Below are 25,985 nucleotides of genomic sequence, written 5' to 3'. Positions count from 1 at the left end.
GATCTTCAGCTAATCCGGTTATTACTTCACCCATAGGACCACACAGATCCATATGTGGCAATGCCAGTAACCCTTCAAGTAATGATTTTTAGCCTTGTAGGGAATAGAAACCATTTTTGGGTCAGACTTTATCTTCTATATCCCTCCCAACTTCCTAATCCGCCCCCTTCTCCTCCAGCTCCTTCAATACCACCTGGTTTTTGACCATGGCTTCATCGACTTGATACCCCAATCATCTCAGTCAAAGCATCAGTAAGATGCTCTATACAAATGCATTGTCCTGATTAAAGAATTTTATTTGTCCACACATGCAGAGTGCCTTCCTAGTCCAGGTACTACCAATCTCTCATGTATTCCACCTCTTTATTAGCCTGATCCTCACACTGGTATTGGCCTTTGCCACTTTTTTAAATCCTGAATTTTTAAATTTCAGACAGATTTTCGCTTGACTTTAGTGACAAGAGCTATGGAGAAAAATAATTGAAACAGCCCTTGGAGCATAGTACATACAAGTGAAATTTAGCTCTCATTTCTCTTATCTGCAAAAATCTGGACAGTAACATTGATCAAGTCTAAGAAAATTGTAGGGAGGAGTCAAAATAAATAAATGTTGCCTCCTTTAATGAAAAGGAGAGGCTTGTACAAAAATATAATCAAGAGTATGTACAAAAAGACTTGCTTCTCTCACCCGTCCTTTGGAGGAAAAGTATGTTTGCACACACAATCCGGAGCTGGATATGTGTACAGAGACTGCCCAATTTGACGAGGTTTTACCTGGCCAATGCGGTTTGTGTGACTATTCCTAACATGTTCCTGGAACTCTCCCCACTCAATACTAGTGTTAGCAAAAAGCTGAGGCAAGAGGGCAAAATTTGGTCTTATCGTCTTTTTAACACCATCATATGTCCGATGTCCCACCTGCCACAGGTACAGATTCAGCTATCTACATTGAGCTCTTTTGCAGCACCACATACTTAAAAAAGTTCAGTCCATGAGAATAACAAATGATATAATGCCAGCAAAAACCAAATCTTCTTAATGCTATGCTAGACATAAGGTTCTTTTGTAGAGTTTACTGCTGCAGGCAAGGGACAATCAGCGGAAATACACCCACAAAACATTCTTTGTCAACAGATGATCTTAGTGAATAATAAGGACCCTATTACAGGACTGTAAATCCTACGCATGCAACAAATCTCAAACAAATAACCCATTCTGTTGGCTTCATTGCGTTTAAACCCTGTCGCTGATCATGTTGCCATCCATTTAAAGTTAGTTTCTGTACAAACTATTCTTGATCTATTTGTATTTCTGTACGACTAGGTTTTCTTTTATGCTATGTTCTCATTTTTTCTGGGTCTCTAACATAAATCAAATGTTCCACTGTACATAAATAGAAAGCTGAGAGTATTAAAACCTATACATATATGATTCTAGATGATGTAGAGAGATCAGAAGTGTGTGGTTACTCCAGTGTTTCTCTCTTGAGCTATGCCTTATCCATAATGCCAACATTATAAACACCTCTCTCATCCAGGGACACCTTGCTAAAAACTTTTTATTTTGTGTTCTGAAATGTTTCCAACAGGAACATAAACTTCATCCCTGGAAAGGTAAGGTGGTATTTGAGTCACAGTAAAGTTCTAAGCTGAGCAACAATAGGGTAATAAATTCCTAAATGTTAGACTAACAGATCAACAAGAACCAACTGATAAGCGCCTGAGCACCTTATTTACATTTGATGGCATCAGCACTATGTTTTAAATTCACCCCTACACAGAAAATGTAACATCAGTGAAAGACGAGCACAGCTAACTAGGAAGATTCAGATTGTGAAACCAAATGAGAAAGGAAAACTGGCAAAAAGCATAATGAACAATAACCACACTAGAATTCACTTAAATTAAAACTTGAACTGAAAAAACAAGAACAACTTGTGATTTTCATAAGCTGAAATTTGTGAAGGTAATCTACCAGAGCATTATGCATGTTTCCGGGTGACGCTGAAATGAAGACATCACTGTGAAGACTGACATAATAGTCAAGAGCTGCCAAAACTGAGGCCTTATTACGGAACTTTGCTATCTCCTCCTCCATAGTTAGACTGTATTTATTTTCCATCGAGGGAAACAACTTGTGCAAAGCAACCATTCTAGAAGCACCTCCATACACCTGAAGGATGTGTTATTAGATAAAAGATTTATCATGAAAGGCAATGATCTATTTGAAAATGCACAAACAAATGTATCATGATAGATAACTAGTTATTTGAGAATGCATAGGCAAGAAGAAAATTGATCTCTGATAAAACCCAATAAAAATGTTACCTTGTATGATGCTACATACAAGCGTGTATTTCTCTTAAACCCTAAGGCAGCTAACAGCAAACCAATCTCTTCTGGTGTCAAGGGACATTTGCCAAGTTTCCGAAGTTCTTCAGCAGTGCGATGTGAATTTGAGACCCTTCCCTGCCATAAATCTCTTCGATACTTTGCCATAGCCAAGCGTTCAATTTTCCCACCCCCAAAATCACAGGCAGAGTGAGCTGCCATATCCTGCATAAACATGTTTGTTACATCTGTTTAACATCAAATCAGGAGAGGAGGCATATGAACTTGCAATGATTGCTGAATCCAAGTTAAGAGAATAAGATGGCCAAATTCATCCTTCATAAAACAAATGTGCTAAGAAGCAACAATTTTGAACAAGATATTTGGACAGGATTCATCAATGACTAAAAGTGAACATGCATGGAAATAACACTTTGAAAAGGAAGATTGCTCTTATTTGTCACCCAACTTCCTTGATCGCAAAATGCTTCATAAAATTTGCAACCAGAAGGCAGGAAATCTGCCATGTTTCAGAGGAAACTTGAGGAGCAAAAATAAGGAGAAAAATATCCAAGAGAAAAGAGATAGGATGATCCAGACCAGACCCTGCCTCAGTCCCACGTAAGAAAGGAGGAAAAAATTAGGAAGAGAAAATAACCATGAGGCAGAAGAGGGTGAGGAGAAAGAGGAGAAGAAGAGTTGGAGGAAGCTCCCTTGTCATTCTGTGGCTAACTAGCCTTCCTATGAGCCCGACTTTCTTGCATTCTTGCAGAGCCACTCTATTTGCCTGCTACTGTCACTTTGAGCCTACTGTTCCCGCAAATTTGTATCTTTTATGAATGATTTGATAACTGATGGTCTGTGCTGCTCTCTACACCTGCCGCTTTTGCATTTTGTATTTTCAGAGGTCCTGCACTTGCCTTGTAGCCTGAAAACACTGCAGCTAAGATGCTTTCAGCACCTCTAGAGTTTTGTTTTAAGGCCGGTTTACCCATCCACCGGCTTAAGGCTACCAAAAAGAGTGATAAGATATAGATGCTGGCTGATGGCGGACGTGTCAAGCAGGGACCTAAGTGACAAAATACACACTCTTCAAGATAAACATGATCGACATTGCAACCTGTCATAAGAAAGCTTGTTTATTACTAATGTCACTGCTTAGTTACATCTACTCGAACTTCACCACTTGATTACAGGTATTGCATGCTTATAGAATTCTCCAACTCCAATAAACATAACTCAAATTTGAATTGAAATAGAGACAAAGTGACCTGGAATGCCTGCCCCATCACCAGACTAGTCACAACTGACCAGTGAATGATAGCCTTGTGGATTCTATTAACCAAACTAAGATCACACAAATACACAAGCTCCAAGCATGACATTGCACACTTCCTTCCCAACAACAAAAGAGCAGGACTTAGTCATACACTTGGATCAGCATAACCATTGCACATACAAACAAGTGTGTCCCTTCAGTTCAGACCACCATTTCACATGCATGTACGTGGATCATATAACATATATGCATATGTTAGGATCTCCACCGCCCCTCTTTTCTTGTCCACAAGGCACTTGCACTTGCATCCACGAGAGATTCCAAATACAGAGCAATGATGTGGTTTTATTCTAGTGCAACTCACGTTTTACCACATGTGCCCTTTGGTGACAAATTAAAAGAGCAATGCTACATTTGATCCAATTTCTTGGGTGTAAGGAGGTTTGTCATACATGCAAATTTTATTTTAGGATAAATCTAATGCTAAAAAATTCTTACAACATATAAAAACGCATCACACAAACTCAAGTTGTTCATTCGAATGGCTAGCCCTAACGCTTGAGTCATTTGTTGAACATGAATCTCCAAAAAGATGCAACAAGCACAAAAAATAAACATAAAAAGAGGCATGTAAACATAGGCTCGATCGTGACCCCACAAGGTTCATGCTCTTGACCAACTTTCTTACTTTGGCACATGGTTGACATAGAAAACTCTTTGAGGATGCATTCTATCATAGCTCACACGTAAGGAGACTAATTGCATGCATGTCATTAGCTCTTCAACTAATAGCAAGGTGTCCCATGGTGGAAGAGATGACTGGTCGAAGACAGCCACCCCAAGAAAGTAAAGGATGGGTGAAGAACTTTATGTGGAGTAGGTTCCCCCTCTGAGATGGGAGGTGGAGGGGCCCCCGCTGAAGTTGAAGAAGTAGATGCGCCCTTTGAGGGCAAAGAAATAACATCCCCCTCTGAATCCCCCTCTAAAGTAGATAGGGAATCCAAAAACTCATGGATCACGAACTTTGAAATGTGTAATGACAAAGGAAGTGCCACCGGTCGGGTCAAAGAAGGTATCTGAGGTGCCAAAGAGCTCCCAAAGGCAGCCTCTCGAACCTGAGTAGTCGAGGGTGGGAAAGGATGGGCCTCAGAATGAGCAAGAGATGGGCAACAGTCGCTGTCTCTCAGTGGAGTAGACTAGGTAGTCGATGAAGACAAAGAAGTCGAGCAGCCACTATCTCTCGAAGGAGCGAACTGACGATGAGACAGTATCAAACAATCACTATCTCTCGGTGGAGCGGACTGCAAAGCCGTAGGTCGTGGAAGCCACTGTACCTGAAAATAAGTGGGAGAAGACTACCGCTGGCATTGCGACGATCTCCACGAGGTCGTAATGCTAATTGATCCTCCATGTGCTCAAAAGGACTTAGTTCACATTGGATGCACCTTATTACCTTGAGCATAGTACTCTGATAACCGATGCAGAACGATCTCTGTAGCCCAGAAAGGAGAGGTGGCACAAGGAGTGCCCGGTGGAAGACACATGTACTCCAGAGGGGTGGCGAGTAAAGGTCGATTTCGACAGTCTTCGATGGGATGACCATTCATACCGCAGTAGGAACACCCAGTAGAAGGGCAATCTGTCGGGGGAGACGCCATGGTACCGGTGTAGCAAACTGAAGAAGGAAGAGCTCAGCCACCATGAACCATGAACCGCAATGTCCGCCTCAAGGGGTGGGAGGATAGTGGAAGGGCTGGAAGTGAGCTGCTAGAGGGAGGAGAATGTGACCAGCAGTAAGAGCTTACAACCAGTAGAAAAACGCAGGTGAGGAGAGAGAAGGACTAAAAACGCAGACAATAAGAGAGAGAAAGACTAAAAACGCAGGCAAGACAGCCTACAGGAGAGAGAAAGACTAAAAACGCAGACAGCAAGACTGATGACATGGCAGGCTGTTCGGCAGCAGGTTTGCACAGGAACAGCAGTCGCCTAGCTGGAATCAGCTCCAAACTGCGTGAAGAGGGCTAGAAATCAGGTGTCAACTGATGGAGAAAGCAATGGACAACTTCGGCTGAGATGTCCTCCGCGAACGGGGTGTGGCCAACAAGCTGAAACACCTGAAATCTGCAAAAACGAGATTTTGATGCAGCGGAAGAAGAAGAAGAAGAGAAGTGGATGCCGAACCCGCCACTGGTCTTTGCCTTCACTGGAGTGGAGGATCTTCGCTACTAGGTGAGCAAATCCAGCTCTGATACCATGTCAAAAGATGACGTATCAGCGAGATAGTAGGGTTGCGGGGAGGAACATTGAGTGAACTCAGCAAACATGAAGAGAAGAAGAGAAGAGAGAAGAAACTCTCATGAATGGAATGATGAAGTTCTGAATCATGGAGTGAATGTGATACAAGGGAACAAGGGTGCCGTAGCACAAGGAAGATGATGAAGACAGCCACAAACCACGAACCACAATGTCATCCCGAAGGGGGGTGTGAGGGGAATGAAGAGGCTGGGGAGAAGAGGTGACGGACTGAATGAATCAACCATGAGGAATGAATGAGAGAGTGGCCTATAAATAGGCATAGTCAGTCTAGGATGGCGCCCCTTTTTAGGGCTGCAAATCCTAAACGCAAAACGTAGAAAGGCAAAAAACACAAATTGCAAGTGAAGGATAAAGGGTTTCTCAACACGTGCAACGCAAAGAGACATCACATATCTGAATCCCATGGTGTTGACTTGGATGCATATCACCTGCGCTTGATTATCATTGCTTGTGTGTGTGCTGGCTTTGCTCTCTTTTTTTGTATTATCTATACACAGTCACAAAACACATTGTTTATTTATATACACATTTATAAATCCATGTCGCTTCGTAAAGATAAGAACCAGTTGTAGAACTCAATATTGCACTCGAGTGTGGCACACGTATCCAATACTCGTGTCAACCTACTCAATATCAACAGATATTTCGCAACATCGAGTAGCATGGTACCTTGTCCGAGTCTACTTGCAACATGTAGCTCCTCCTCAGTGAGAATCTTATCAACCAGAGAGTTCTCTTGGCTAGTTCCAGCTAAGTCCATACCCCGAATGGCAGTCAGTATTCGAAAGGAAGTTGATGCCACATAGGTTGGGTCTCTTTGAGACCGCCATTTGGCCAATCGCTCCTCTGAGACTGTCATAATCTGGGCTCCAAGTTCGGCCATTGTAGCACAGTTTTCAAACCAACGTTTTTCAAATTGACTTGGACCCTTTGATTGTCGCTTTAATTACTCTATCTCTAGGAGATTTGGTTGGCAAAGCACTTCATTGAATGTCACAGTTAGACGTAGTTTGTCGGCCTCCTTGTCAAAGATGAGTTGCATGCGTTCATGTAGGAGCTTGTCATAGTGGTCGTCAAGATATTCCTACTCTTCCTAGGATAGAGGATATGACAAGTATTCCTCAAGCTGCTCCTTAGAGAATGTACCCATTTCTGCAAGGACGTAGATACGTGCGAATAATTTGAGTTTAGCATCCAACTCAATTAAGCATTCTGTGACACTTCTATGTTTAATGAGGGCTTGCTCGATTGCTATCTCATGCAAGGTTCTAGGAGTTTCCCTAGGCTTCAGCATGGCTAGGGACTCAGGCCTAGATGAGCAAGATTGGTCAATGCTAGGATTGCTTATGTCCTCGGGGTTTTCATGTTTCTTCTGAGACTTTGCTGCTATTGTGTCATGGTTCTCCACAAATATGACTGATATACTTTTGTCAACCTGTTGTGACAGTGTTGTATCCACCCTTGATTGGTCAATGCAAGTTCTATTGTCATCCGTGGATTGAGTGTTACAAGCAACCGTTGATGGTAATGGTTGCTTTGATTTATCAAAACACACGGATGTGTCTGAGGTTTCACTGCTGTTAGGAGAGATGGCAATGGGTTCATTCGTCAGTGGACTCCATGCTTTATTCCTCGGCTCTTCAGCACTCTTGGTCTCAATCTCCTTGGCGTCTACGATCACTTGTAACTCCCGTTGTTTTCGTTGTTTTTTCCTCTTTTTCTTAGGCAATTGAGGTGTATCCCTTACAAATTCTGGACCCTGAACTAAGTCAACCGTTAATGTGCTTGGTGGGCCTCAGCCCTCTCTTCCTCTAATGTGTCCTCATGGGATGTAGCTGCGGCCTGCTGAACAGCCTCACTAGATTGTGAGGGTACAACTGTCTCATTTTTTGGAGAGTCTAGCTCTTCAACTAATTCCCCTCCGTTTAGCTTCTCATTTGATTGCATTGGGAGTTACTCTTGGTCGGGCATTTGCTCTAGGCTCTTGTCCTTACCCATTGAAACATGTCTCCATTGCTTCTTATCAATGCCGGTGTTGTACTTAGAGCTATTTTTCTCTTGCTCAGGAGGTTTGGGTGACCCTAGTGTAGAACCAAGGGACGGTTTAGGATTCTTGTCATGTAAGCTTGGACAAAACCAGTTGAAGAAGTCAAGGTTGTATTGACGAGAAGCATAGAGATCTAGGATTGCAGGGTCTTGAGTGAGACAAAAGACATATGCGCTAACATCAAGAACCATGCCTCCTACTCCTAGCCTGCTAGCTACATATAGATCTTCTTCTAGAAGCAGTTTATCATACAAGGGATGTTTTTGGATAGTGGCAGAAAGCTGGACCTTATGGACCACTGCCAACACTCGTAATGAGGTTGGGGTAACGTACATGGGATCATGTATTGATGTCCAAAGGGCTTTCCTTTGCTCAGTGAGTGTCATTAGTCGGTGGCCAATTTTCGCTACCACTTTGATTGGAGTATCATTTCTGCGCAAAGTTGCCTTGTCCTTTCCCTTTTCACTTGATTGTTTCAAGCTTGTCCTTGTTTATCTCACATTGGGCAACATAGAGTGAGGGTATCAAGCGCAATTCTCTAGCTATGGCCTTTGGGATGTCCTTTATGACTTCCTCAGCAATAGCTTCATAGCGGGAGCAAACATGTTGCTCATCCCAAGTCAAGGGTTCGGCTATGAGCTTCATGTGCTCTAATATTGGCCTTCCCCCATCCACATGGACGTACGCACGTGTGATGGCTGTCAGCTTGTGATCAAGCTTCATCAGGCACTTCATCAGGCCAAATCTTCAAGGGATTTCTCCTCAAGTCTAGACTTTAGGTGTTTCGGAAGTGCCGGAGGTGTCAAGGATGTTGGTTGTGACATCCCTTCTGCATGCGAATTGCTAAGGACACATTCCGCAAGGGGCCTCGTCACGTCCAAAGACTGTGACTGTTGTGATTCCTGATTGGAAGAAGAAGCGGCTAGTTCAGTGAACTGGATACTATTGGTAGACCACGGTGTCAAGTCCTTGGGCAAATCAAAAGTGGTCGTGTCTTTTATTGCCCTTTGCGCATTCACTTGTGTAGATCAAGCATCAATTGAGCTAGTCAAGGTGGATTGCACAAGCATATCTTCAAGTTGAGAACTAAGGGAGGTGTCATGTTGTGCATCTTGGACCTTTGGAAAGCTCAGATGGAAATTGAGATAGGAATTGAGCAGCTGCACTTGATGATTGTCGTCGTGCCTCCTGTGTCCGTTTAGGAAAAGAAGGTGTAGGAGACTTGGGACTCCTAAGTGGACTTGACACTCGCTGGAAGATTTGCTCGTTGTTGTTTGACGATTCTGCCATTTGCTTTATTGAGCAATCAGCCTTATCATGAGCAACATTGTGCCCGTGGTACTCATTATCCTCTTGGAAAATCAAAGGCTCCTTGGGCACTAGTGGCTTTTGTGTACCCTCAACGATTACATCTGATATCTGTTTGTTAAGCACGCTAGGCTGAGGATCTACCCTTCAAATAGTCATGTTTGGTTTCTTGATTTCAATCATGAGGGGCTCAATCACTCCAATGTTTTTGACTCGAGACTTGTTTTTTCATTTAGATTTCCTCTTGTGCTTCTTCACTCTTGATACATCCTGGCCTTCAACTGATAGAGGTGGTCTAGCAGGGGGTTTTGGTACCCAAATCCATCCGTTACCTACATAATACCCTTGAGTACGTAGCAACGCTTTGGATATCCATCGCAGCGTTGTGCTGGCTCTCCATTGATACCTTCGTCTATAAGGCTTGGGCTTCTTTTGTGGTCTTCTACGGTATTTGTAAGTCCAAAGCCTATCCTTGGCATTGTCTCTTGACCTTCTTGTTTCAAGCATGGTCTCACTCACTAGTTCTCTCTGTTCAACATACGCTTGCATCAACTCTTTCAACAAGTCCTTGTTCTTGTTACTAGACTTGCTTGGTATGTCAGAATGTTCCTTGTCCTTCCCTGAAGGCTTGACGAGGTCACCCTTACTAAAGGTTGTGATTATCCTCACACCCAATAGTGTCAAGTGTATCCTTTGTGCTACATAAATAGCCTCACACTTTGTCGCCCTTTTGAAAGGTCTTCCTAGGAGGGTTTTCTTTCCACAATTAGCACTATTTGAGGGAACATGGAACAGGATAGGCAAGCTTTCAGTTTCAATAGTTACAAGGATTTTGCACTTCCCTATAAGTGCTTGTGGATGTCCCCCATAAGGATTAAGAGTTGCATCAGTTGGTGCGAGCTTTGGTTAGCCTAGTAGAGTCCATGCTTCATAGGTCAAGATATTAAAATCTGCTTCTTCATCGATGAGAGCATCGACACTATGCTCTCTTTTTGCGATGAGTTTGACCCTAAGATAAGCAGGAGGTACTATGTCTTCATCTTCCGGGTCTTGGCTTATAAATTCAAGCCTTCTAATACATGCCTTTGAGTCCCCAACTGCACAACTAGATGTGGATTCTCCACTGATGTCTTGGGTCGTCTGTGCAATGCCATTCGAGGTGCATCTATTATTAGGATTGCCATGTCTAGTCATCCTCGTAGTAGCTTGATGTTGTTGCATTCTGTTTTGACTAGATGCAATCCGAACGCAACCTATACATGTTTTTGTGGTATGGCCTTTTTGCCCTTGTTGGCTAGATTGGCCCATTGAGGTTCTAGGGTCTCTTTTTATCTTTGTTTGGTTATGGGCTTTTGGTTGTTGTTTTGCAAGTGAGAATCTATGCTTGTGCAGAGCCATTACTACACAAGGATCTAATTTGGAGGACCTATCATGGCGGGCGTTTTCTCTCCATCCTTCTTGGAGGAGGTGCAGAGAGGGAAGAGCCTCTATAGGGGTCCAGGGGGGACAGTCCCCCTCGGCCCACAGAGCCGTTACGCTAAACACCATGCGCGATTTGAGGGACCGCATCCATAGCCAAGTTTTGAACTACTTGCTCTAGATTTCAATCTAGTGATGGATCTATGATGTGCTTTTGCTCTATATGGTCTCTGGGTCGGTTTCAAGGTCTACAAGTTAAAATTTTAAAGAAATCCAAATTCGGCCCAACAATCCCAAATTGCAGGTACCGAATGTTTGATTTGGCTTGTCCGAATGGCCTAGGGCCGAATGAGGAAATGGCCAAATGCGACTGGTTCGAATGTCCGATTCGGCCAATCCGAATGTGGTTGTCCGAGAGCCAAATGGTCGAACGATAGTGGGCAGAATCAACCGAGCCAAGGACCGAGTCATGTGGGCTGAATGCCAAGTTGGTTCGAATGGTGAATTCGATCGGGCTGAATGTCAACTTGTCCGAGTAGGGAGTTGGGCCAAGTCGGCAGGACCGAGGGTCAAATATCAAGTTGGTCCGAGTGGTCGATTTAGATAGGCCGAGCGATGGGCGTCCGAGTGGTAGTGGACCGAATGGCAGAATACAAGAGGGCCAAGGGCCGATTCTAGGACTCCGCCCAAAATCACCGTCACTCGAATGGGCCAAACGCAGCGCGATTTTGACCGACGTAATGATAAATCACTCGAATCACACGATTCAGGTCACGACGTATCGCACACACCTCCAGATCAAAGCTATGGATAAAGGAGAAGAGTTGTATATACCTGGAATAGCACATAAACTCCAAAATGCAAATCGGCAAACAAATCAAACCCTCATGCTCTGTTACGACAGCAGAAACCCTATTGCTTATTTTCATTTATTTTTGTGTGTTTTTTCCTACCCTAATGCATCCAAATCACAAAAAAAAACCTACACTACTCCAACATGCTTTTCCAAATCCAAAAAACCAAAAATCTACTTACTAAGATGATCGAATACCTCGTCAAACTCCCTCGCTTCCTACCTATCTATCTCAAGCACCGGTTCGAAAATAACCCTATTTCAATGCTCGATTCAAAGTGCGCAAGCACTCAAGGCTTGAATCAGTTGGTTCTAGCAACAGAACCAAAATATTGAGCCGAGCACAAGCTTAACCACCAAGATCCACGAACCGCTTATTATTCAAGCGTTCCAAGCCAAGCACTTATGGCTACCTCTTACACACCCGATGTACTATCCATCTCTACAAGTGTAGTAAGCTTACCTCCATGCCCGATCGAGTTGCTTCCTCTCACGAGCACTCCGATAGCTCCACGATCCAAGTGCAAGCTTCAAGCGAGCTCCACACTCCAAGCTCCATTGCCATGAGCAAGACAAGAGAAGAGAAGAGAAGAGAAAAGAAGAAGAAGAAGAAGAAGAAGAAGAGAGAAAAAGAAGAGAGAAGAAGATGGAGAGCTTCTCCACAACGGTCCCTCAACCTCACACACTCACTCCCTCACACTGTCACACACCCTCTCTCAAGCACAAGCTCAAGCAAGCAAGAATAAGAAGAAAAAGGGAAAGAAGAAGAAGAGAGCTACTTTTGGCCACACATAAGAATGAGCTTCTTATTCACTTTTCAACTTTATATACAAAACCCTAAATCCCTTTTGAGCGGTCATAGCCTTATCCCCTTTTTTACATGGCCAACCGTGGCCTAGGCTCTTTTTCCCATTATTCTCTTATCTTCCTAGCTTCCTTTCCACCGTCCACCTACCTTTACAATTTGCATGGGTAAGAGCCTGATGCTCTTAAAATAAATCCTGGTGCGCCTTGCGCTTTTTTACAAAGTATTGACTTGTGCTTTTTCTTGTGTATCTCTCTCCTTGATTTGGGACTATTTTACACTTCTTGTGTTTTCTGATTCTTCTTTGGCGCGAAAAGGTCCTCCATTTCACTTTTGCCTTAGCCTTGCCTTTTGCTTTAGATTTTCCGGATTTTCCATCTTGGTTGTTTGAAGGTTAATATATGTACTAGGCATACTCTCTGGGGTGATCACTTGGGCTCCCTTGGTAAGATAACCATCGCCTCTGTAATCTTAGTAGGCCACTGGACAACCGCTTGCACCTTTTGTCCAATGCTCTAGCTACTTTGAGATGGGATGCCTTGGGGTAAAAGATCTTTCTCGTGGCATCGTTGTTAGACCTATGAGGGGGTGTTGAACTAAAAATGCATTAGCTTTACTTAAACATCTCCAAAATTTGCTTAACTAATGAAGAAACCTTGTTTATTTAAAAGAAACGCGATCCTAGAGAGTTTCTGTGTCCCATAAGCACAAACCCACTTGGAAGGCCCCAAACTTTCTATAAATAACTATGATGCCCTCCATTCAGCTTTCAATCTCGTTTTTGCATATTTCAAGTGTTTCATCTTACTGCCCACATCCCGTTCGCGGAGGACATCTTATCCGATGTAACATGCCCACCTATCAACTATCCAAGCACGTTTTAGAGATCCATCAAGAAACGAATCTAAGCGTCGCTGCCCGGTACTTCCATGGAATATTCCAGGTTTTATCGCCTAGGATTTCTCCAGTTTGCATTCTATCGTCAAGTTTTGGATATCCTACTTTACGCAAAGATACCCAAGCCGAAGCAGATCCATGCCGCACTTGGTTCACAGAGAATGGGAAACGAGAGGGATGCGTCGCTCAACCTCTCTACCCGTAGGGTATAGTCCCATTTCGATCCCCTAAAACGGCATGAATCGGGTTCCAAATTAACCATACCTAAAGGTCGAACGACGATAAAACCTTGTGAAAAGCCTCCCAGTTCTCTGGGATCACCTTGCCATAGGACAGACCCGTCGAGGGTTCCACCCACCCATGTCCCTCAATAGGCGTTCTTTAATTATCTAATTAGGTCCTATCACATTTATGTGTGACATTTAAATCAGCTTCATTAATTAAGCCTTTTAGGAACAGGGTTCGTTCGCACAAGCAATCCTTTTGACAAAACAAATTCCTTAACTTATCTTTAAGTTAATCTTTGTCTCCTGCCATGCAGGAAAAATTATGTATCCCTTCTGTCCAACAGAAGTACTCGGTCCAAATCATATGGCACCATGATTTCCATCCATTATCTAGAATAGGATCTTCCAATGCCTTCACGCATTGGGCTCACGGCAATCTTCAAATCCGTTTCGGACTAGGCAAGGGATGTCCAGAGCTCCACCTGACCCTGAGCGACCTAGGAGTGAGACAACTTCCGTGGTTGGCCTTTTCACCACTCGACCTTCGGCTCGTGAATCAAGCAATGCCCTCTCAGGTTGAAGCGCAGTATGACCTTGGAGATGATCCACTCGCACAAAATATCCTTCCTTAATTAACTCAATTAAGAAGCAAGCACAATCAAGGCAATCAACCTAATATCATCTTCCAAGAAAACATTCCTTTATCCCCATGGCAACTTGTCATCACAAACCCCTGCCATGCATTTACCATCAAACACAAGCACTTGAAATAATCATCCAAATCACGTCCTAACAATCAGTTTAATGCAAAAGCATTTAGGACGTTGTTTGATGAATCAACAAAAACAATGGTATCCTTTTCCAAACATTGCAAGGACAGTCGCGATAACCTTTCCATCGCATATTTTCTCTCCCCCTTGGGATCAGGAGCGGTTCTATGTAAAATTTACTTAACGCACCCTTCTCTCGGCTAAGGCATATGTTAAGGTTTCAAACACTGTACAAGACATAAGTTCTATTAATCACTTACATTGATCGATAACCCATCCTTCTTCCCAACAAGTACAAAAGCATCAGTCTTTCCCTTGACTTGGGCTTTCCTAACCCCTTGAGCTCTCTACTTGCCTTTGAGACCCCGAGGAGTTGTTTGTATCTAGCCCAATCCCCAAATTTGGATTGATAAACGTAGTGGGTATCGAATGGATCTCAAGGCTTCTTAGTTTTATCCCTAAGTGAACCTTTGTAAGTCTGATAAGCCTCGGGACAAGTAAACTCTTCCCCTCAAGGAGTTCTCCCATTTCAATCAAGAGAAGACAAACAATCTACTAGCAACAAAGTATATCTCAAAATTTTTGACATAAACCAAAGCAATTTCATTTGAATGCTTTACAAGGAATGAGATAGTCCATAGCCTTCTTCTCCTAGATGTTGACCTAAAATATGCATTACTTGCTGATTAGCCTCTTAAACAGCCCCAAAACACACTAAAAAATGCTCTTTTGGAGTAAAAACCTTAAAACGGGAAGCAGTTCGAGAGAGTTCAGTGGAAACCCTAAAACGGGAAGCAGTTCGAGAGAGATCAATGGAAACCCTAATTTTGGGGCACCCTTCCACATCTATAAATAGACAAGCTGCCCCCATTCCGCCTCAATTCTGTCTGTGCAGGTTTCTCACTCCACGTGCAGATTTCAGCCATCAACTTCCTCTCATGTGGCTGTCCAGCCCTCGAGATTGCTGCCACTCCATCCGTGTTTGCCCCTACTACTGGCGCCTTCATCCATGCTGACGTCAGCTGCTGGCGACATCATCATCTGCTGTAATCTGATCATCCAATCATCGCCAGCCACATTAGACACTGTTTACAGCACCTGTGCGCAATTTCCAGCCTCCGATTGGCAGTACACTGCTGCATTTACCAGTGTCCAGCCTCCATACTGCTGTGTTTTGGTGACCAGCCTACTACCATTCACTATTCAGCACTCCGACTGGTGGTCACAGACTTGGGATTTGTCTCCAGTGGGCGTCACACTTCGACATTGCTCTGCCCTTGAGCACACTGTACACTCTTACATTCATTTACAGCATTCATTCACTTCAGAGTTGTGTTCTCTCTCTCCCTTCTTCTGTTTGTGTTCCAATTTCTATTTGTGTTCAAGTTTCTGTATTTGAGTTTTGAGTTTTGCGTTTAGGGTTTGAGTTTTGCCCTCTGTGTCTGTGTTTGTGTCTGTCTCTTTGTGTTTCTGTCGTGGTCGTACACTCTGTGTGTCCTCAGTGCAGACCCTAGCAGTTTTCTTCACATGGTATCAAAGGCAGTGCTCTTGAAAAGAGTATCCTGCGGCTATTGTAGAGAGCTAGTCTTTGTGCGAGGCACACAATGTGACTCATAACCGAATCACAATGTCCCAAACACCTTCTTCTCCAGTTCCTATGATGTATTATCAGGTTTCTCCATCATTGGAGGCCCTGAGATAGCATTATGAGCTCAGTGAGGAGGACAACACTCCACTTTTACCTTCACCTTCTTCTACTCCTATTCCAGATTTCACTAACATGACAGAGGAGGACTTTGAGGAGTACTACCGCAACAAGTACAGTGATGTTTACACTCCTACCAGTTTTGCTACCACATTTGGACCAGTTGGTGAAGCTAGCCACCTCTCTGATCATGGAGGACATACGGCATTCGAAACGTCTGGCGATCCATCTTCATCATCTCAACCAAGTCCAATGTCAAGTTTGTATAATTCTTTTGTGTTGCATGAACCAAAACCCTCGCCTGTTTCTTCTTTTGAGGTACAAGATCCGGATGGCCTTACGTATGTGAACTTCAATAGAGGGGGGCTCACGAAGCAGACGGAATTCAAGTACCTCTACAGCTTCTGTTTCATTTGAGAATATCACACACACTTCTCATTTCCCTCCCATCCCAGCCTCTTCTATAACACACCTTGATCACCTCTCATCATCTTTCCAAAACCTTGGATTACACTCCACATGTGCGTCACACACCCTAGGGGTTGGGTCTTCCATCTCCACTCCTAGCACATTTTCCTTCTCCACCCCATTCTCTACCTCTTTGCACCATGGTACTTTGTTAGGGGGAATGCCACCCTTTAACACAGTGCCTCTCATCTTTCAGCAAAGGAGCACACCCATAACTCCTGGGTCGACTGTGATGGGCATCCCCCTCACTATCCCCAGCTTCACATCTCCCATGACCACTCATACGTAGGGGTTTCCATCCTCAGCTTATGGTGCGTCTTCACACTCTCCTTAGGTTACACCTACCCAGGGATTCCCATCTTCTACTTCCCGTGTTTCCGTTCCACCTCCTTGGGTTTCTCATGTGGCTACCATGCCCATGCCTAGTCAGCCCATCCCTACCTATGGATCCACCTTGCACACTACCCGCATGTCTGGTGGGCACTCTAGGGTCCATTCCCAAGTGTACTCCAGTCCCTCATCCTACCCACACTACACTTTTTCACACTATCCATCTCCGAGAACTACCACTACTATTGCAACGGCCAAGAATGCCTTCACGGATAAGACACGTTTTAACAAGTCAAATTTCACCACTTGGTCTAATTTCATGCAACAAGTGCTTGAGTCTTAGGGTCTTTGGGACCTCGTCATTGGTCTAGAGCCTATGCCAGACCCTCGACTAGCTCACCCTGATTAGATCCGTCAATGGAGAACCCACAATGCCACAACCAATGTTGAGCTGATGCAGGGATTGCTTCTTGAGTTTCACTCTCAGTTGCAGCACTTCTCGCTCGTGTCAGAGCGTTGGAGTCACCTTCTCGAACACTATGTGGCTTGTGATCATACTGAGTGCATCAATCTCGACTTTGAGCTTAAAGAGTTCTCTATTAAGAAAGGGGATGATCTGAAAGTCAAGATGGCTGAATGTAGGCGACCCGAGTTCGCCACTACTAGCTCTCCAAAGTCAGATGACGATCAAGTTAAATTCTTCTTGAATAAGTTGCCCAAACAATACTTTAATTTCATTCAACACATCATCTCCCAACCTCAATTGCCAACCTTCTATGAGTTTGAGTGCCAGTTCTTGCGTTACGCGAGACTGCATGATCAAGTCCACAAGAAATTCTCATCACAGCCTTATTCAGAGCAGAGAGGGTTGGTTGCCTCTTCTTCGGGAGGAAAAACCACCAGTGGCAAGAACTCACAAGATGCGAAGGCAAGCCAATCAAAGGGTGACTCCTCTTCCTCAAATGGAACCAAGGAATCTAGACCTATCTAGCAGGAACTCCCTAAGAAAAACCAGCTTTGCAAACACTGCTAGAGAGCGGGCCATGTGGACGAGGAGTGTCGCTCCAAGGCCCAAGGTCTTCCACCTAAAAAGCCTCAACAAGCCATTGCAACTGCACAGTCCAGTGGGGCTATGCCTTTCGCTCTTGCTTCATCCGCTCCTTCAGCACCCGTTGTTACTGCTCAACATGTGGCTCGAGTACAGCCTCAACAACCCATCTCTTTCACTACCCCTGAGAGGGACTGGCTGATTAGTCTACAAGTTCCAATCCCGTTGCACTTCATGCATCTATCTCACCTTCCTCCCCACCTCGTCCGGCATTCCCTTGGCAGAGCCCTGCTACTGGATGTATACGATAGTGGCCACCTTCTTAGACTAGCATGTCTCTAGGTCCTTTTGGATATCCTAGGTCAACCTAGCATTCATTTTTCGCACTCTTAGAGTTGGGCCCATATGATCCATTGTCCTTAGTTTTTCCATTCTTTTTACGTCCGCTGCATCTACTCACACACATACACATTCATTGCATTTATTTTGAGTTAGATTTTATTTCTGTTATGTTTTGCTTTGGAGCATCTCACCACTAACCTCTGTGTTTGCAGATTCTCATCTCTTTTGCAAGGTTTTGTCTTTCAGTGTAGGGCTAACTTGCAGATTGCTTTGGTCCTACCTGGGCTAGAGACTTAGGGATGCGCACCGTTCCTTTCATGGTTTCATCATTCTAGGAGTGCTTGCTCTTCTTCCAGCATACCGGTTTTCCCTCCCGAGGCGGATTGTGCAACATCTCTCTCAATGCTATCATGGCATTACCTTCTACCTTGCTCTTCTAGCGGGGTGCTTCATCCACTTCATCCACTTCCTATTCTTTCATTCCTTATGGTTCTCGGCACCATCCAAAGACCACCATCAGGCTCCTCTTCCTTCTTCAGCCTCTGCATCCAGGTTGAGAGGGGGTTCCTACCCTTCTTGGTATTCTACAGGCTTCAGCACTTTGTCTTCGACATCGGCTTTTTCCCCCTATTGTACCTTACCCTTTGCATTGCATAATTTCATCATCTTTGTACTAGGGCGCTCAAGCAAGTGAACAATTTTCCCATGAGGGACACTATCCAAGTGGCACTTGCTACATGAGCATTCTTTAGCATGTAGCATACTTTGCATCTCATTCTGCAAAGCATCACTTGAGCGGATCCTAAGTTGTTTCCATTGGCGACTGTTGTTACCACACCACCATCCTCCATCACATGGATACCTCATCACCTATTTTTCCTCGTCATCCACATCTTGAGTGGATGGGTTAGCTTGTACTTTTTTGTGATGTGTTGGGTGTACCCTCCCTACTCCCGTCTTTTGGGTCACTATTACTCAATCAGCCGCATTCCATAAAATTTACCTCACTTATTTTTTATTTATTTTTTTAATCCATGTAGTTCCATCCGCCTTTGTAGGGCTTGGTAGACCACTGGGCAACCGACGTCCACCCTTTGTCCGATGCCATGTCCTCTCTGGGGTGACTACTTGGATTCCCTTGGTAAGATAACCATCGCCTCTATAGTCTTGGTAGGCCACTGGGCAGCCGACGTGCACCCTTTGTCCGATGCCCTAGCTGCTTTGGGGTGGGACGCCTTGGGATAAATAAACATCACAGTGGTTGGCCTAACCTTCGGCTCAATTTTGGGCCTGAGGAGGTATTGAGCTAAAATATACATTACTTGCTAATTAATCTCTTAAATAGCCCCAAAACACTAAAAAATGCTCTTTTAGAGTAAAAACCCTAAAACGGGGAGTAGTTTGAGAGAGTTCAATGGAAACCCTAAAACGGGGAGCGGTTCAAGAGAGTTCAATGGAAACCCTAATTTTTGGGGTGCCCTTCCACATCTATAAATAGATAGGCTGCCCCCATTCAACCTCAATTCCGTCTATGCAGGTTTCTCACTCCACGTGCAAATTTCAGCAATCAGCCTCCTCCCACGTGGCTGTCCAGCCCTTGAGACTGCTGCCACTCCATCCGTGTTTGCTCCTGCTACAGGCACCTTCATCCATGCTGACGTCAGCTACTCGCGACATCATCATCTGCTGCGATCTAATCATCTAGTCATCACCACCCACATTAGACACTATTTCAGCCTGCTGTTTACAGCACCTGTGCGCAATTTCCAGCCTCTGATCGGCAGTACACTGCTGCGTTTACCAATTTCCAGCCTCCAGACTGCTGCGTTTTAGTGACCAGCCTGCTGCCATTCACTATTCAGCACTCCTACACTCTGACTGGTGATCACAAACTTGGGATCCGTCTCTGGTGGACGTCACACTCCGACATTGCTCTGCCCTTGAGCACACTATACACTCTTACATTCATTTACAGCATTCATTGTGTTCTCTCTCTCCCTTCTTCTGTTTGTGTTCAAGTTTCTGTGTTTGAGTTTTGAGATTGCGTTTAGGGTTTGAGTTTTGAGTTTTGCATTTAGGGTTTGGGTTTTGCCCTCTGTGTCTGTGTCTGTCTCTTTGTGTTTCTGTTGTGGTCGTACACTCTGTGTGTCCTTAGTGCAAACCATAGCAGTTTTCTTCACACCAGGGAGTGTAATTACCTTAGGGATTAATACATAGGTTATGGGTTTATCAATTGGTTCCAAGAATAATATTGTCAACTTTGAAGCCCAAACCAACCTAATTCTAGTGGTAATCACGATCCAACCAGCTTATTAATGTAATAACCTATTTAATGAATTAGATAGCACTTGGAAAGCTTGCGATGTGGGTGGAACAGGCGTTACACTTGCAATTGGATGCTTTGGGTCCAAAGTGCTTCTCTTGGGTTCCATGCTCGTCCTTCTCCCCGTGCTTTAGACTTTAAATGCTTTGATCATCAAACTCTTTAAGCTACGACTTTAATAGCTCCAAAGATCTCTCTCTCTCTCTCCCCTTTTTCTTCTCTCTCTTTCTTCCTCTTCTTCTCCTCTCTTCTTACCTCTCTTCCTTCTTCCTCCTCCTCTCCTCCTCCTCCTCCTCCCCTCTCTCTCTTTCTCTCTCTCTCTCTCTCTCTCACTCTCTTTTGTGAATATAATTGAATTAAGTAGTAAATATTTACATCAAACCATCACGTCAACATTCTCTCTATATCTCTTACTTTCTGTTACATCAGACCATCAGGTCATCACAGAAACTCTCTCTCTCTCTCTCTCTCTCTCTCTCTCTCTCTCTCTCTCTCTCTCTCTCTCTCCTGTACATTTTGTGGCATCAAACCATCAAGGTCCTCAAAGAAAGTGATGAAAGACTATTAGGACCATATCACAAAGAGAAAATCACATTGCTGGTGTAGAGCGAACAATGGCTAGTCAGTGGGAAGCAATGTCAGGAAGAACCGGGTCAGCTGATATCATAGAAGAAATCTGCCATAGCACTAAACCTCGAATACGAGCCACATGACCATGAATGCCCGAGACTGAATCAAAAATAAAGACATTTCCGAGTACGCCAAATATGCCACAAGGCAGTCCATCTAAGGAACTAGAACAGGCAAGAATAATCAAAATGCAAAGAAGGCACGGATGGCAGCTTCCCATAATCCATGACCGGGCTGTTATCCGGAGCTATGTCGCCGAGAGCCCCACACGAGAAAAAAACACCAAATCTGTCACTCAACTGAACAAGAGACAAAAAGATGAAGCAATGTTTCATCACATGTAGTGCAAAATACACGACGACCAGCAGAGATCTTTAGAGCACGCAGCACCTCTCCAGTTGGAAGACCACCAATCAACAGTCTCCACAAGAAAACTTTTCCCTAATAGGGAACCTTAGACTTCCAGAGCTGAAGGAATCTTTCCTGCCACTTCTTTTTGCCGTCCTAAATATGTCATAATTTATTCACCTTTATAGTGACCCATCTCTTGGCCTCCACCATCTGATGGTACATCTGGTTAGCAAACCTCTTCTCGAAATCATCCGGAATCACAAACTTCTAGTCACGCCATGGATACAATGGCTGTAGTACTGGTAAAGGAGAAAACCTTTGAAGATTGACATGTATGATGACCAGGTATCACAATATCCACGGGGTACCCGAAAGTGTTGACGAATACGCCGAAAAGAGTAAAGACGGGACTGCCCAGGAATAACACCATCAAAAACTATCTGCAACCCCAAACGAGCCATCCAATTAAACTTGAGTCTATGCAAATCTTTGTTCAACCAATCCAACAACCTGGAGGAGGCTAAGACCTCTCCTTGCAGTGAATTCGCCTCCTTGCGAATCTCAGGAGGGCGCCAAACTGAAAAACGTAAGAGCTCCTGCTAGGATGCAATCAAATGAGAAAGAAGAAAAGACTGGGTGGTCTTAACTGGCCTCGAGGAGTTGAGCACATGCCACCAGGAGGCACGAATAACAGTATTACCATGAGAGATGCCAATCTTTTCAATGAAAAATTTTGCAATGTCCAACCAAGGATGACTCTGTACACATAATGCCTGCAAAAGGGCCAACCTCAAAGATTTCATATGCAAATGAACATCCAACAAGGCTGCTCCCCCCATTTTTTTAGGCATAGTCACATGCTACCACGAAATCCAAACCCAACCCAACTGATTCCCCTTCTTTTTCCACAACATAAACCTGACAAGCTGAACAAGTTCCAAAAGGGACTTCTTAGTCCAGGGAAGCAGTGGCAAAAAGAACAATATCATACTAATCATAATACTTTGAGCAACTTTCAGTCTGACATGTAAAGGCCAGCCTTGAGATTTCCAGTGCGGAAACCATATTGACGTGGATGAACTAGGTGCGGAAAAACTTTCTGTAATTTGTTGGCAATTATTTTGGAGAAGATTTTATATAACGAACCCATAACAGAAATAGGTCTCCACTGTTTCAAAGAGATTGGGGAGGGAACCTTGGGCAATAACCGAATGACAACAATCTTCCAATCAAATGGCATGATACCAGAGTTCCACACTTGCTGACACAAGTGAGTCAATGGCTCTTTAAGCTGCTGCACATTAGCTGAAAACAGCTCATTAGGAAGCCCATCCCAGTCAGGGCTTTTCCTTCAAGGTAGATGGAATAACACTTCATCCACTTCATCTTCTGAAATATCTGCCTCCATTAAGTCCACCCATTCTAGTTTGGCCTGGTTGCTTACCAACTCACAAATATATCGGTGAGCAGAGAGGACAGCATCAGAAGAATTCTCTTGCGGACCTAGCAAGGACTTATAAAAGTCGACACACATACGAATGATGGAGGCCAGATCCATCACCATAACACCCTGTTCATCCATTATGCGCAAAATATTTTCCCGAGCATATTTTTGGTGCAGGCGAGCAAAGAATTGATGGGATTGACAGTTATTATCGTACAAAGCTTCAGCTCTGGCCAACAGTTTGTATTTTACATATTCCTATTCTTGAAGAGAATGAACCCTGCCTTTCAACCATTCAATGCATGTGATCAAGTCATCATTAGAATCCCCTGATTGACTTAAAGACAAGAAGTGGGCCAATAAAGATTGGGCATTTTGCAATTCAGCTCGTAAAGAGGAAGCCTGCTGAATACCATACTGACGGGATAATGGTCGAGCATTATCCCTAAAAACAGCCCATGCGTCCATCCCTCCAAATAGGACCTTCAAGCTAAAGGAAGCGATCAGTTGCTGAACATATTCCCAAAATTGATTCTGCTGCAGAAAAGATTGATTAAAACAAAGTGGCAACCGAGTAAAAGGAGCCTTAAATACATGAACATGTCTATGGGTCATTTCCAGGACCAAAGGGTAGTGATCTGATAAGACATGCTGTCGTTCCACCCACATGTCAATAACTGCAGGAAGAAAGGAATCACTCTGACAAATATATATCTGATCCAGTCTAGCCCAGGTGTTTGGATGTTGCAAAGATCGATAGGTATAACCAGATTGTGATGGATACATCCAAGACCACATGTCCTGCTTCAAAGATCCAGCTGCAAGGGCATCCCAAGTCTGTCGCTCAAGACCATCCATAATAGCCTGATCCCCAGATAGACATGCATTAAAGTTGCCCATCACAAAACCTTGGTGAGCCATGGAAAGGCAGTGCAAGTCATCCCAAAGTTGACGACGTTCCTTTACCGTGGAAGAAGCATACACGCCCACCAACCACAAAACCTCTCCCTCATAAAGTATCTCCAGAATCACAAATCGACCTCAAGGGTCTTGAGAAACCAGCGATGGCTGCAAGCAGGATTTGATAGCCAACATAACTCTAGATTTAGATGGAGCTCAACCACTGAAAAAAACAACATAATCCTTATAAATATAGGAGGATCTAGCCAAAGCATGTTGTTTATGCTCCACCGCACAAAATACATCCCACTTTCCAACAAACACAACTTTCCACAACCGATACTACTTGCTACCCGAAGAGATACCTTTCACATTCCACAAAGCAATTCTCATAATAAATCGAAAATGAGAAAACTATAGAACCACTGCTTTTCCTTTCTCTTTTACATCTATAGCTTTAGCTGCCTCGAATTTTTCCATCTCGCTTCGGATTACATCTACAAGGTCTGCCCTTTGCAAACCAGCAATCGAAGCACGAGAAGAAAATTGTTGTTGCTATGAACGAAAAACATCCCTGGGAGGCACAAGCCTCCCCTGCATATCAAAGCACAAAGCAGAGTTGGAATTCATTTTATCATCCTCGGTCGGAGCATGTGAAGATTGAGGGTTCATGTAAAACCCCCTACCTCTACGTTGAAAGGTCTAAGTGATGGGGTGTGGCGATGGGTGGGTAAAAGCCGAACAAGAAGCTTGCCTTGCATTACGTCTTGTGAGAGTGCGCAACGGAAGAAGAACACGAACACAGAGGAGGAGAGAGAGACAGCAGAAAATGAAGGAAGAAAATCTGCACTGGCTGTAATGAATGCTGAATACAAAACTGTGGACTGATCAGCCCCCCCCCCCCCCCCCCCCCTGCACGCAGCCCGAAGCGTCAGTGAGGGCACCAGATCAGGCTGATGATGACGGCAACACCGAAGACGGAGGAAGATGACGGAGTCGGAGTGTGCACCTGCCAAAGAAGGAGGGAAGATGATAATACAACTGACTACCAAGTGTGAAACGGCTATAAATAGCCAAAAAACCCAAAAACTGGCCGACCTGAAATTTGAGGCCATAAATATGTCCGACCAGCATTTGATGCTGATCCGACCAGCATTTAATGCTGGTAAAAATGCCAGGAATGCTCAGAAAAATCCCGGAAAGGGTGGACAATGTCCGGCAGGTGAGGCACACTGAAGAATGTAGAAACTGCCTCGGGAAATGCACATAAAATCCCGACTGGAGGAGAAAATGCACTGAAATGCAATAAACTGAGTGCTCTAGAATGAGCTACCTCCTCCGTCAAAACAAGTGATAGACAAGTCAGAGCTCCTAAAGTCCTCGTCTGACTCAAACTGAGGCTCACAGGCAGGAGATGACAAGGCATGACAATCATGACTGCTAACACCTCCTCTCAGATCCTGGATGTGGCGGAAGGCCAAGGGAGAAACGGATCCTGGGGTGGCAAGAGGAATGCCAAGGTCGATGAAGTCCGTCGATGAAGATTGACGATGAAGAAACTCCTCGCGATCCTGGGAAGCCCCCTCTAAAACAGTAGGGGCCAGGAAATCCACAGCCGCATCACCGAGATCATCTCCCTCTGAAAGGGATGGGAGGTACGAGGGAACCACCGGAGGAGAGGGTGGGGGATGGGAAGGAACCTGTGGAATAGAAGGTGCACAAGCGGGAACAGGTGTAGCAATAGACTGCCTCAGAGGACTCTGCATCAAAGAAGGGGAATGGAGCCTGTAAAGCCCGCTCTCCTGCCAACCTGTAGATAAGTATAAGAATCCTCAATAACAATGGCATGCTCGGTGAAGATCACTCGTGTGCCAAGCCTCGTAAGGCCATAAACTGAGAGGAGGGGAAGGCCCAAATCCGAAACATGTAGGGCCTATGAAAAGATCGGTCGGTAAACAAAGGCAATGTGCCAACACCACTAGTAGGCACCGATAAAATGTCACGACTCACCAACAATGACTGAACCCTCTGATGGACGGAGATCTTGTAACAAATCACCTCGGGGAGTCATATGACTCGAAGCACCACTGTCCACTAACCAAGGTTGCACAGAAGACACTGCAGCCACGGAAGAAGGATCCTCCTCCAAAGCATGGATATGAAGGAACACTGACTCATGGGTAACAGCTGGTG

The 25,985-nt window shown here is 44.3% G+C and overlaps 1 protein-coding gene across 2 annotated transcripts in view; it reads right to left on the bottom strand.

Annotated features, from left to right (window-relative positions):
• Window positions 1-507: 507 nt before the first annotated feature.
• Window positions 508-25,985, bottom strand: part of LOC148017633 (O-fucosyltransferase family protein) — a 50,303-nt gene continuing 24,825 nt past the window's right edge. For both annotated transcript variants that reach the window (XM_087663017.1, XM_087663016.1), the window contains 3 exons: window positions 2,328-2,555; window positions 1,975-2,172; window positions 508-918 (listed from right to left, as the gene is read on the bottom strand). In XM_087663017.1, coding sequence (XP_087519143.1) covers window positions 685-918; window positions 1,975-2,172; window positions 2,328-2,555 — 660 coding nt within the window. In that variant the 3' untranslated portion in view covers window positions 508-684. The remainder of the gene's footprint in view (window positions 919-1,974; window positions 2,173-2,327; window positions 2,556-25,985) is intronic.

This window comes from Lygodium microphyllum, chromosome 22 (genome assembly GCF_053477565.2).
Source record: "Lygodium microphyllum isolate KBCC chromosome 22, Lygodium_microphyllum_v1.1.10, whole genome shotgun sequence".
Taxonomy (NCBI): domain Eukaryota; kingdom Viridiplantae; phylum Streptophyta; class Polypodiopsida; order Schizaeales; family Lygodiaceae; genus Lygodium; species Lygodium microphyllum.
The sequence above is the reverse complement of the archived record's forward strand: the minus strand, read 5'-3'. Positions and strand labels throughout refer to the sequence as shown.